At 29.0% G+C, this 14,269-nt stretch overlaps 2 protein-coding genes across 8 annotated transcripts in view; one reads left to right on the top strand and one right to left on the bottom strand.

Moving 5' to 3' along the window:
- Positions 1–1,779: 1,779 nt before the first annotated feature.
- On the top strand, positions 1,780–7,572 carry LOC126840814 (homeobox protein Nkx-3.1-like). The gene is made up of 5 exons (XM_050576769.1): positions 1,780–1,866; positions 2,845–3,100; positions 4,042–4,197; positions 6,345–6,448; positions 7,014–7,572. Exons 2-5 carry the CDS (start codon positions 2,854–2,856, stop codon positions 7,353–7,355), a joined length of 849 nt encoding a protein of 282 aa, XP_050432726.1. The 5' UTR covers positions 1,780–1,866; positions 2,845–2,853; the 3' UTR covers positions 7,356–7,572.
- A 2,103-nt stretch (positions 7,573–9,675) lies between these two features.
- The window catches only part of LOC126841103 (tropomodulin), a 36,099-nt gene continuing 31,505 nt past the window's right edge, over positions 9,676–14,269 (bottom strand). For 3 of the 7 annotated variants that reach the window (XM_050577383.1, XM_050577382.1, XM_050577381.1), the window contains exons 7-11: positions 14,092–14,188; positions 13,857–14,004; positions 12,147–12,253; positions 11,122–11,187; positions 9,822–9,865 (exon numbers count right to left, since the gene is read on the bottom strand). In XM_050577383.1, the coding sequence (XP_050433340.1) occupies positions 12,171–12,253; positions 13,857–14,004; positions 14,092–14,188 (328 nt within the window). In that variant the 3' untranslated portion in view covers positions 9,822–9,865; positions 11,122–11,187; positions 12,147–12,170. Of the gene's footprint in view, positions 9,866–11,121; positions 11,188–12,146; positions 12,254–13,856; positions 14,005–14,091; positions 14,189–14,269 lie in introns of all 7 variants that reach the window. The other 4 variants (XM_050577377.1, XM_050577379.1, XM_050577380.1 and 1 more) reach the window with 4 other exon arrangements.

The following is a 14,269-nucleotide window of genomic DNA, read 5'->3' on the forward strand; positions in this document are numbered from 1 at the left end:
ATAGGCATATTGCAATATACTATTTTAATTACTATAATGTCTATTTTGCTATACAAGTAACTTTGCTATAATTTAAAATTAAAATAAAGTTATATTCTGGCTACTAAGTTTAAGGCGTTTGATCATTTTTGGCCCTATACTTTCAGAATACATATTAATAATTACTTACGAAGAAAACAAGGATATCGAAGCAACACCTTTAGTTGTTTACAATGTATCTCATTACCATTGCCATTATCTATTAAAATGTCGGTAAATATTACACAGCTATAATTGATCTTTGCTGTTAAAATCATCTAGCATCATATAGCTGTCTATTATAAGCTAAGATTAAGCTCTCTCCAGATCCAAAACTAAATACAACATATTCATACTGTTAATAGTAACTATTATGACTTTGTTTAAAATAATATACCTACCTAATAAATGTTCATAATCGCACATCAAAAACCTTACACTGATCAAAATTAAGTCTATAATGCTAGTACTGTTGCGTACTTTTGAATAAAAATGTGTTTTTAATTCACGTCATCAGTTTTGTTCTATACATAGTTTATACCAGTTCCTACTTATAGATAGGTATGGTAATTCAATTTCAAATATTACACAACATAATATAAAAAGATGAACAACAATTATTGACCGCGCATTAGTCTTTTTTTATTTCTTATTTAATTTCTAGTATGCTCAGATGTATTTGTTTATTGGGAATTACAAACATATTGTACTAATAAGTTAAAGTATGAAAATATTTCTGAACTTATTGAAGCCGTATAATTGAGGCATTACGAGTTTACTTCAGTGGCCGCCCGCTTAGAAATAACGTAAAGAACTTATATACTTGTTCGTTTGAAATGCAGTTTTAGCGACTTTTAATGAATTCTTTCGGTGTTAAAGGAAATAATAATAACTTTATAAATAAATAAACTGAATAATAAAATAAATATAATTATTACTATTACTATTATAAATATGTAAATGGCTGTATAAATAGTCCACAGGCATAGTTATGAAATACGGCAAGATATTATGAAAACGATGTGGACGTAACGAACATAATAATTTTATAAGCTTGCGTCCAAAATAGCGGGTTGCCAGAAAAATAAGTGGCGTGGGTAATTTATGTATGATAGCTGTTTTTCTTTCATTGCTTCAGTAAAGATTCGGTAAAAATGATTATAAAATTTACTCATATTTGCCACCTATACACTATGCATTGATTTTAAACCGCTGGCTAGAAAAATAAACATTATTTGAGAACAGTTTCTATTGTTATAAACGTCGAAATCGAAAACGCATTGCGTCTACAACAACTGCGAGCATGAGCGTAAATGGATTGTGTATAGGGTGAACGCGTTTACCCCGCGAGGGATGAGGAAGTGACAACAAAAGGGACGAAGAGCTTTTAGGTCGTGTATAACTGATTATTGGGTCTTAATGGAAACGGCCATTTGCCGAAAACGGTCTAAAACGCCCGTTGCCCAGGAGACCGCGGTATCGTGTCTGAAGGATGTTGAGAACTTTTACAAGGTGTAAAAAGGACCTGTGCGAGTGGATGGGAGAGATACGTGGTGGCAATAGGAGGGGAAAGCCGCACAAAGGGTAGGCGGGAAAACGGCCAAAATGGATAAACGAGGGATAAACTTTAAAACCATTTTAGTTTAACGCGTTTCACTCTCAGCAGATTTTCACGTTTCATTTTACTCACTTCTTTGGCTCCGCCAGTCCGCTTTAGTGTTCTTTTATGTACCGTTAAGGTTTATTTCATTTATTTAATGGCATTTATTTCCCAGTCGGTGGTAATATAACGGTTTGATTTTTTTGTTCTATCTATCGCTACGTCGTAATTGCTATTTTATATAACAGGTAATATATTAAACAATTTTAATTAGGTATAAGTAGTACATAGTTGGTTTTTTTGGCGAGGATAGGATAACATTTACTTAGCGGAGATAATACATTTTAAGTATATATTTTCAAAATATATTATTTTTTTTAAATGTACATGTTTATCTAATACAACTGAAAGGAAATGCAGGTTCAATAAATAAAATAAAACGTAGGTGTAATGTCATCAATTGGGAATACTACTAACACAGATATAACTTTTTCAAAAGATACTTTTCTCTTTTCAGTTATAAATTATTATTATTATTAATTGTAATAGTTATTAATCAATTAGGTGTCTAATAATTTTTTTTACCGTAATACAGTTATTTTTAAATTAAAAATCGCATTAAAAAACAAATTAAACTTACTTTAGTGTTATAATTTTTCAGTACCTAGTACCTCTATTAATATTAAAACATTACCAATTGACCTGTAAAGTAAATAACAAAATTGATCTCAGTATGAAAATTTAAATGGTCATTTACAAATTACATAAATAGTAACAGTAATAAGCTATGCCTACTTCGCGCTTTTATTAGATTTTATAAATCTTTTAAATTACATCATACTTAAAATTTGTAAATGTAAACATATGGTAAATAATATTTTAATCGTTAAATGGTGTCCATAAAATGTTTTAAAATTAAAAATGTTTAAATCTAAAAAAGTTTTAATCGATTGAGGACTCAGTGTATATAGCCTCAGATCTATACGTCATCCGAGTAATTGTATTTTTAAAATACAAGAAGACTAGAGTACTTAAAATAGTTATTATAATAATAATAATGTAATACACGGTGTTCGGTGTAAGACAATCAGGCTCTACGGGCTGTTCGCTTAATTTGAGGCGGGTGGGAGACATTACAACTTAAGAAGTTATATCAAACGTACTTTAAAATGATAAATATTTTAAAAACAAAATGAAAATCATGCCAAAAATTGTTTTTTTTTTAGCAATTGTCAATGGATACATCCTCTGATTCGGATGGTGTCCATTCCTCTGGTTACGGGCAAATATCATACGGCCCAGGTTACGGCGATCCTATTAAGTCTCCTTCGCGTCACTCGGAATCGTCTAGCAGTGACAGTGTCGATGAACCACGTACCAAACCTCATCATAAGTTTTCAATAGATCGTATCTTGGGACGGTTTAGCGCCAGCGGAAATGGTGTCGCCGGTGCTGAACCATCGGACTCGGAAAGGCCATTCCGTGTGGAGCCACTGCGAGCAGGCAAGTCAATATATTTTCGCCAAGTTAATCGATTAATGATAAAATGAACTCGTTTGTCGCCACAATTTTAACAATAATACATATTTTCTGTAATAGGCGTAGTACAAAAAAATATTATATTAATAATATTAATATTAATATTTAGTTAATAGTTGGCCTAACTATTGGCTGTATGGCTGTAAGCTGTTGCTTTAAATTTTTTAAAATCGCCTACACGGAAAAAAATACAAAGTTGGATCAACTAAAATGATGGTTAATATAGTGACACAATAAATGTATAGTTGGAATATCTAAAAAAATAGTTGTTTTAACCTAATACTTAGTTGGCCTAACTAAATGTATAGCTGTGAGCTGTTGCTTTAACTGAACATATAAGTTGGCCGAACTATTTATTTAGTTATTACAACTATAAATGTATTGTGTTCCTATATTGACCATAATTTCAGTTGAGCTACAACTAAAGAGATAAAAAAAATCAAAATGAAACAACGTGATTTTGATATAGTTTTACAACAAAGCACAGCGAAAGCATACATTTTTTTAAATATTAATTTTAGCATTATATGATGGATATTTACATAAGTAAGATAAACGCTATGCGTTATAATTATATTAAAAGTATTTTTAAATATATTAATTATCACTACCAATTAAAAATAAAACGATAACTATTTTCCTTTTAACAAACTAAACAAAAGTATTTCAAACTTGCTTGAATGTAATTTAAAAGTTGATAATTAATTAGCTCACTCGTCTATAGTACATAAAAATGTTTACACATATCTAAGTACGCAAACGTTAACACGTTTTTATCAACTGCATTAACTCTACCTTTTGTGTAATATAGTTTACATATTGTAAACTGTCTAAGTAAACGCTATAAAAACAATTTTAAATTTACTTATGGCTAAATAAAAAAGAAAACAATTATCTTTTTTCAGGTATAGATAGTATAGCAGAACTTAATAGTCAAAGCTTTCCGTATTCATCTCTATTATACGGCGGATGGTTTGCTGCCGCGGCTGCTGCAGCGGTTGCCAATAAAACTCCACCGTCTCATTTATTTGGTCTCCAAGGTAGGATTTTACATTTATGAATTATATTTGATAACCTAGGCTAATTTCTTAAATCATTTTTAGTATCAAAATAATGTTAGACATCTAAAGAATAGTTAATATAAAACTTGTTTTTCGTCGTCTATCGTGAGTAAAAATGCCGACTTGGAAAAAAAAACTAACAGTAATATTTTTTTTGGGTGCATAAATTTTAGGCAGGCCAGAGGGCATCCTTTGTCTGCTTATTATATAACTTAAAATTCAGGTGGAAACCATCGGAATGCCTCCAACAGCATACTAGACACGTTATTAAATGAATGATTATAATATATTTTTATATATTTGTGTATTAACGAAAATCTACTACTATACTATATTATAAGATAAAGCGCTTACGGTTCTTTACTCTTAAGTTACAGAGGAAGATTTTTAAAGACAATTTTCGAAGGGGCACGATGAAGATGTATTTTTATGAATTATGACAATAGAAATAATGTTTCGTAAATTGATCGAACTTGAATAATTTTTTGTTTTTTTTAAATTGAACCCCAAACGATAAATAATAGTTTTTAATGGATAGTTTTAAGGGACGACTTTTAAAAATCAAATGTCAACGTACGTGTTTAGTTTTTCTAATATAATCGGAATGATTGAGTTTTAAAATTTGAGTCCTATCCTTAGTGACGCACTCATAAAAATTGAATTGTTTTGTCTAAATATTGAATATTAGTTTTTGATCTAGTTACATAATCTCTTACGTTTAACGTCCGTTATTTTCACCGATCGGAGCTTAGGCGGTTTTAGATTTGGCATTTTTGGGCTTATAGCTGGCTGCCAACCTAACGCTACCAAACAAGTTGACCTCAGAGAAAGGTGCAGGTGGCCAAAATTCTTCCCCCAGACAGTTGCCCGCCCAGATGAACAAACTGCCAGTGGCCGAGATTCGAACCGGCGACCGTGCGTTGCTACACACTGCCGCCTTATCTCACTCCGCCACGCGCCTGCACATATCTAGTTACATAATAATTGTTACTTTTTTAGTTATCCCATTTATTTTATAGAAAAAAATAGTGTAACAAGAAATTTGAATAACTAAAACACTGTAAATCAAAATAAAAAACAACGGTATTTCGTTTTATTACGACACAAATAAGTTGAATAAAATAATAATACACGCATTTGGTCGTCCGAAAAATGAAGACGCATAAATTAATATAATTAAGTCCATTCTTTTCGAAGTATTCCAAAATTGCTATCGTTGAAACATGTACAAATTTACAATTTTAGAAGTTAATTATGTTTTATAGGTGCCTATGTTGGACAAACTAGTATAATGTACGCTACATTATACTAGTTTGACAGTGTAATGTTTAAATCCGGTGTAACCCATTGATTCGTGACATTTGTCTGCGACATTGACCTAAAGTCCTATTCAAATTTATACTAGAGCCCTGCCTAACTCAATTTCCATTTATGACTTAGTAATTAAGTTTACGGTGCCGGTTTGACCTAAATATGACCTGCACATCCTTTAGTCCTCAACTCTTCATTTTTAGGAGGGTGAAATACCTAATAGTATATTTAAACAAGAAAACGTGAAAAACTGAAAACGGGGCGTTACTAAGAGAAAAGAAAATAGCATTATGCACATATACTCTTAAATAACGTCGTTGCCGCTAAAAAAAACTCCCATGTGCTAAAACCTAATTGTTCAGAAGACATTTAAACGATTTATAGTAGCCAGTAGGTAACATTAGTTAACATTTATTTTTTATTTTAAATTTATTCTATAATGGAGATAGCACGTTGGAGATTTTATCATACGATAGCTTATTTTTTTCTGTATCCAGGGATACCAAAACATCAAAATCGCAAAATTGACACGTAGCAGCGGTAACGACGATATGTTCTTTAGGATGATATAAAAAAACTACCATTTAGTAACTGAAGAGCGTTGGACACAAACGTATTAATGTTGATCAACTAGTGTGGATTGATTTGTATACGTCTATTATTAAATCAATTAAATCCAAATTGATATGCAATAGTTAATTTTGTTGAGAAATAAGTAAAACGAATGGAAGACGTATGATATGAGTTACAGTTCATATTGCATAAAATACAAATATGTTATTCAAATATTAACTAATAATGCCCTTTAATTCTAGCACCCAAAACGGTGGGCCGAAGGTCCAGAAAACCAGGGTTGGATAGAAAACCGAGGCAAGCGTACAGCGCAAAACAACTAGAAAGACTAGAAGCTGAATTTAAAGTAAGCAATGATTTACATAATAATTTATGTTTTAAAAAATTACAATATTTTGCTAGCGCAGATGTGTGTTTTTTGCATACATTGCAGTATGCGCGTTCTCGGTTCTATAATTTATAAAATAGATACAACTTATAGCGAACGATGAGCATTATTTTTAAAAACATTTGTTTTAGGTGTTTGCGGTTTTACATTTTTATTTTAACCATTAGATATGCGCATATTAATAAGTATATTTTTTTACAATATTTGTATACCTACACCTGTAAACATTTGATGTTTGCGATTTGTTGACACCAAGGTAGGTAAAAAGTCATAGGTGAACGCAATAGCTATTATAAATAGGTAATTAATAATCGTAAGTGAAATTTGAGGGTATCTTGGGTGTTCTTAGGAGCACTCTAGTTTTGAAATTAGAACCAAAAAATTATCTGTGTTTTATATAATAAGTGGTGGGGAGAGGGAATTTTTTGTAATATTTGCTGTGCCCGAGCACTTCCACTTCCTTTAGCGAGATCGCACCCCTGATAATAAACCTAATAACAGCGTAAGACCGTATTGATTGCAGACGGACAAGTACTTGAGTGTAAGCAAACGGATGGAACTGTCAAAAGCGTTAAACCTGACCGAGGTGCAAATTAAAACGTGGTTCCAAAACAGACGAACCAAATGGAAGAAACAGCTGGCATCAAAGTTGAAGATCGCACACAGACATGGTTATTTCCAGCCGGTACAGCATTACGCCAGCCTGTTCGCACCACAGTGTTATTTCCCACCCACCAGCGGAAATGGGGGGACGTCCCAAAATTTCAACTGTGTGCTTCCACAACCACCGCAAACACTACACGATCCAGCAGACCTCAGCCGTTCGTTCGATCAAATATCCAAAACGGAGGAACATCATCGATAATAGTTTTTAACCACACACGTGTGTACTTACTTAATATTAGTGATTTTTAAAGAAAACGTATTCGTCGTCGGTATAATTTACCGATATTTCAATGCACAGATGTCAGAAGTGCATTTTTTTTTTAATGTGCAGGAACGGAGTTTTAAGCTTCATAATGCCATTTTGCTAGTCCCGGGATGGCCAAAATATAGTGCTTTATCGACTGAATACAAAAAAAAACATGTATTTTAAAACACAAAATACTCTTACTCGTGTTTTATACCTATGTTACTAATACTTTTTTGATAAAAATCGTCCATACAAATAACAATATTAAATGTATTAAAATAATTATTCATGATATGTAAGTCAATTAAATAAGATAAAAAAAAAATAGAAAGCATGAAAATCGATTTTCCTGAAAATGTTACCAATTTACTTTCGAATATACCTATAATTGTGTAGCTGTTGAAAATGTACGCTTATTAAATTTTTTTTTTTACTTCGCTTTTCAGGAAAACTATTACTAAAATATGAAAAATAACAACAGATAAAATTTAAAACATGGTTTATGCAACAGGATTTATTTTAACTCTAGTTAACCAGTTTATCTCTGTGTAAATATTTGGTGCAACCCGGCATAAAACTTTACATTTTAATAGCAAGCCAACACACGCCACTATTCCGGACAACCCCCCTCGCCGTCTTAAAAGACGTTAATTTTCTTAATTGCAATGCTACCGTTTGATTTCTAGCCGAACCTATCTTAAGGGTCCTATCACTTCCCTACTCGTAGTCTCCAAGTCATTTATTTACATTGTTAACATATTTGCTTATTGTATATTTTTCTTTGTGTACAGATTGTAAATGTTATTTAAAATAAAAAGACTAAATTTAAATATAAATATTTGAGACACTAATATAAAATTGTTACCGGAAATAAACACAACAACGGAAAACATCTAAGTATTACTCGTATATTCATATATTATAAACATTAGTAAGGTCTGAAAACTTAGTTTTGGTTTCGATTCCTGAGTAGACATAATTTAATCTACACCTATAGGCGCTAGATTAACCATGGTAAAATGTAAACATGTATATTTAATCAATAATATATAATAAAAAAGTTGATTTTTTTATAATTTTTAATTTCTAACTCCCGTTTGATAAGTATTGCGTTTAAAAATGTATAAACTGATTAAAAAAAAGAGCACAATTGGTACATTGAAAATGTGTACATATACACATATATTTATATTATAAAAACATTTACTTTGTATTTTTGTCTTTGGGAAAATTAACAACTGACTAAAGCATTATTATTTAAATACCCATTAACGGGTTGGAATTATACAATTATTTCAAAAACTCCACATGTGACTGTAGAAACAATTTTTTTGAATACATTATGTATACTTGGTTTTAATGTAAAGTCGGTATTCTTACCTACCAAGCAATCAATAGTGAACTGTTATTTTCTAAAACAGTTTTCAAACTTCCTTAAGTATTTTTTTTAAATTATTGGTTTATCGGAATAACGACTATTTGTCAGCTGACAAACGTTCAAGATGAACGTTGAAAAAAAGTTAGGAAAAGACGTAGGATCTTTGACAGATGAATGGACCATTGGCGGAATTGTAGCAGGATAATTGTGAAGTAATCTTTTTAAATAGAGGATAATAATTAATAGGTATCTCTGCTAACAAATTTGTCCACAAAGGTGCCACACAACGAGTACCAATAGTTATTTTTTAACAACAATGATCTTTATCAGTTTTCTAGCCATTTTTTAATTTAAAAAAACTTGATGTACATGACAGTATATTTCATGAGAGTACAATAAAAATTATTATTTTGACAATATGACAACAGCCAAATGATTACAATATAATATGGCAATATTCGGTGTAAAAAAATTGTTTGATATTTAAAAAGGCAACTTGTTTGTTAATAAGATTTAAAATAATGTAAAAAATGTGTTGTATAATATATATTTTTTAGCTATATATCGATAGAATTAAAAAAAAAAAACATAAATTATTTATGCTATTTGCTCTAATTAGTCTCACCTTCCTACTCTTTTTGGTATAAATAACTCAATAGTAAAAAATATATCATTTTTCGAAATAATGAAACAATTAACACAAAAAAATTTGTGAAGTTTAACAAAATAAAATTTTTATATAATACATTTTTTTTCAATTATATTATTAAAAATATAATTATTATTACTTTAATGCTCGATTTTAATTAATAGAATTGTCACGCAAAAACACACACATTATAATATATATCTTAATTTCGTACTGTCAGCAAAAAAAAAAAAAAAAACGTAACGTAAATATTTATAAATATATACAAAATCAAGAAAAAAAAATTACAATTCAATAGATAATAATAATATAACTTAAAATATATAGTCTAGGACCAAAGTCTAGGCACAAACTTGAGTATTTATACGGCTTTTTTGTGTATGACCCATCCGCCTGTGAATGTACGCGCGAAGTGACCAGTTCTGCGTAAGCGGCCTGTAAACATTAAATAAAACCATTTCTATTATATAATTCAACAATTTTTTTTTAAATTTATCTCGACCCCTATAATTTAATCAATATTAACTCGTATATTAAATATAGTATCAATATTGAAACTACAAAAACTATACAAAAAATAATTTTTAAAAAAAGCATTGCGAAACAATAATTTATTATATAATATGTACTAATAATTGGAAGCGTTAATGACCTTAGACCAACACGATACTATAAGCGTTGTTCGATTTGCCATTAATAAATACAATGACACAAGAGTGTGAAAAATTGTAGTTTCACATTAGTCTTTTAGCAAAATATATACTAAAATGTATTCCTTCAATGACTCATTGGTAGTTCCAACATCCATCTAAAATGTACCATATAACCTGCTAGTGTATTTACATTGTATTGATCTATAGCAGTTATTTATTTTCTTTTTTCATTATAAAATGTGTAACTGTTATAAGATTTATGACAGGTTGTAATAAATTTAACAAATCATTTAAAATGTTATGATTCTTAATCATCAAATTTGAAAAAATCTAACTGTTAGAATAGCCTACATTTTGTATAACCCGACATAAGTATTTCAAATTCGTTAGTTTTAATATTGTTCATTGAAGCAAAACAAAAATCATTGCGTATAAAAATGACTACAAAAACACTAATAACGAGACCACGTTATATGATGTGTATTGACTATTGTGTACCTACTTATTATGAGGATAATATTCTAAATTTGTATAAATTGTGCCAATTTTGTGTTTGATTGAATGAAAGAAATGAAATCGTGTCTCGTCAAATTAAATTGTTCACACAATGTTAGACCGTAATGTTATGAACATGCATTCAGGGTAAATGTACATGCATTCTACAGGCTATTAAAAAACAAATGGTTTCAAAGTGATACATTGGAAGTATTTACAATGATCAATTTCAAATAAAGCTATACAAAGTAAATGTATATATAATAATATATTATATATATATATATATATATATATATATATATATATATATATATATATATATATATATATATATACATAATATTATAATAAGCTAGGTATGGCAACTGGCAAGTTCACCAATTGTACAGATTTTTTGTAGCTAACTCGTTTTTTCGAGTTACCTTGCTAAGCAAATTTACTTAAATATACATATATATATATAATTATATTAAGCTCAAGCATAGTAAACAAAATTTTAAAAAAAATTCTTACGATAAATATTAATGTGAATAAGTATACCTAAATAGTGTAGGTAGCCGTAATATGAAATTTATGCGGAGTTTGCGCCCACGCGGCTCTGGCGTACTGCAAAAGAGAAAAAACACCAAAAACCAAATTCAGATAGGGTTTACACAAACGTTCAAAAGTGTTACCAAAATGTCACATATTAGGGTGAATAATGGCAACACTAACATTTCAACAACAATATCATAAGTGAACACAATTTAGCTGTTTAAATTTCACATGCTATAATTTATATAAAAATCAAATATCATCATTAAATTCCATGCGTATTATTATAGAGTTAACAACAAATATTCATTAGTAACAAACTTCCTATAAACAGTAAAAATAATAGACATTTTAACTGTCACCATTCATACGTATCATTATATTAAATACATATTTATAATTAAATCTAAAATTAATAGGTATTTTAGTATATTCGAATCACTTTAAAATAATAGCAACTAGAAATAAATATAATAAATTAGTATTGTATTTAATTAATAGTTTAATAGTTAATAAACTTAACGATAGTAATTTGATTTACTATTTTTCAAAACATAAATTAACAAATTTAATTTATTTAATTTAATACCTATATTGAATGGTGACTGACTGAAAAATAATTGGGATGAACGAAAAAAAGTAGACCTACATAAACGATTTCTGTTCTCAAAAGTATAAAAAAATGATATAGGTAGGATAGTTATAGGTAGGATCTATAGACCTTGTTTCATTAATTTTCTATTATATTTTTAACATTAATAATAAATTTGCAAAATTGTCAAAGTTTAAATATAAAATAGAATTAAAAAAAAACATACTTTATGAATGTTATTAAGTTTTAAAAATAACTGTCAAGGTTAATATATTATGTTAAGTCACACTCGAGAAACACGATTTCATTAAATGCTAAAGACTACTAGTGTATTATTATAAGTTAAGTATCTAAAAACTATGAGCTGATATTTCATGCCAATATTTTGTTTAATCCAAATAAAAAAACAAAACAAAAATCAACAACATTATTTCTAGACCTCAATGCGCAATTTGCCGATCAACTATTTGATCAATTTCTTGCTGTGCTTCTGAGGAGTTTTTCTAAAGAACCTAAACTTCATTTTCAACGGTGTATCTTTTCTTACTGAACGTAGGAAAATAAAAAATAAAAATTACATTAATTACACACAGCATCAAAAAACTAAAATTTTTGATTGGGCAATTAAATTAAAACCAAACATGAAAATTGAAAATTCTATTGAAGGGAAAAAACGATGTCATCACTAAAAAAGTTTTTACCCATTTTTGTCACAGACTGGGTGGCCTTTTTTTTTTAACTTTATATGTTTATCGAGTATAAACAGTGAAATAAACAACTTGTACATTGTAGACCAAATATATTATATTTGGGTAAAAATAATTTTAAGTAATGACTTCGCTATTAAACTATAACTGTGATGACTATAAAATAATAATATACACTCAAAGGTAGGTACTAGGCTAAATTAGTAGTAAATAATGATTTATTATTAGGTACACAAATTAATACAACCCTTACAGACAGTTTATTTCTTTCGGCAAGACTACAGGATCTTGAGATTATGTAATCTTTTTTTTGATTTTGACTTATATTTATAATTACAAACTGTTTTACATTATTTTTTGCAGAGAGTGAAGTTTTTTTTAAAAAAGTTATTTAAAATAATTAGGAATTTGAACTAATAATCAATTACAAATAAAAAATGTGTTGATTGAATAATATGCGATTAAGATAATTTTATATTTATCACTTTATCTTGAAAACAAATTATTAAAAAATAACGCCCAAACTCTATTATAAAACATTGAATAATGTTAAGTCTGTAAAAGTTAAAAAAAACACTAAGTAGATAGTTTATTTGTAATAACTAACAATACTCTAAAAGTCTAATACTATAAATATAATTCAAATTAAGGTTAGCTGAAGTTTTAAGTAATTTTTTGAAAAATGTATCTACGCCTTGAAAAACACAAATTGAAAAATAAAATTCAAACATACAGAAAGTGCTATTCTGTTGATAGAATTTCAAAACTCGTTTGGTTATCGAGTCTTGTTTCAGCCAACTTGAATTTAGCTCGAACACCGAGACGACAATCTGATCATTGATAATATTCAATAAATAATTGCAAACAAACACAAAACAAAAATAGAATGAATTGTAAATTATTTTTAACGGTTCTTCAGGAACCATGCGTTTCCTTCTTTCGGGATATTTATTTTATTATTTAATAGAAAACATATAGGTTAAACATATTTGAGTGTCGGGAAGAGGGATTTCAATTCAAACATCGATATCGTACCTGGAGATGAAATGTCTACATCACATAAGCCTTTGGACAAACTTAAACAGTAGCTATTTTTCTAAATAATTATTATACCTTAAATACAAAGTCGTTTAAATATCTATCTTAAACCACTGTAGTAATTATAGTTAACTTAAATCTAATGGGAATTTTCATTTTGTTTTTTCACAATAATCATTGTACACACTCCAAATACAAATAGTGTAAAAATGATATTAATTTATAATTCAAATTGCATATGAAGATTCACTATTATTTTTAATAGTATGACCACTGATTTTAAAATATACAGATGAGCGGTGCTATACACAAAATCCGTCGGCGTTTTTGTATATAGCACCTCTTATCTGTATATTTAAAAAGTAAAAACCAATGGTATAATTTTTAAAAAAAATGTAACTCACTCCTGTCAATGTTCCGTTGCAAATGTGATGCAATACGATGGCGAGCATCGTTATATTCTAAATGCAGACCAAGTCTAAGCAGTGTTGGATTTTGTTCAATCAGTTTGGTGATTTCCATTTCAATCTTGTTTCCCAATACTTGCGATCTCTGTTTATATATTAAAAAACAAACACTTATTTTTAATAAAACATATATACCTATTTATTAAAGACTTATCATTAATTTTGTACATACCTGGTTGGTGCCTCGAAACTCTTCCAAGGACCTCTGTTTTAGTAATGATTTCACCAGGCGGACAATTCCTATGGGACTAATAAAGTTTGTTTCCACACTGAAAAATTAAAAATCGTAATGTAATGAATGAAAACAAATAGTTGAATATAAAACAGATACATTAATTAGTGGACAGCAT

This window comes from Adelges cooleyi, unplaced genomic scaffold (assembly GCF_023614345.1).
Source record: "Adelges cooleyi isolate 19-005CV unplaced genomic scaffold, UGA_ACOO_1.1 ACOO_flye_CR_arks_rails_tigmint_CR_PRNA_376, whole genome shotgun sequence".
In the NCBI taxonomy this organism is placed as follows: Eukaryota; Metazoa; Arthropoda; class Insecta; order Hemiptera; family Adelgidae; genus Adelges; species Adelges cooleyi.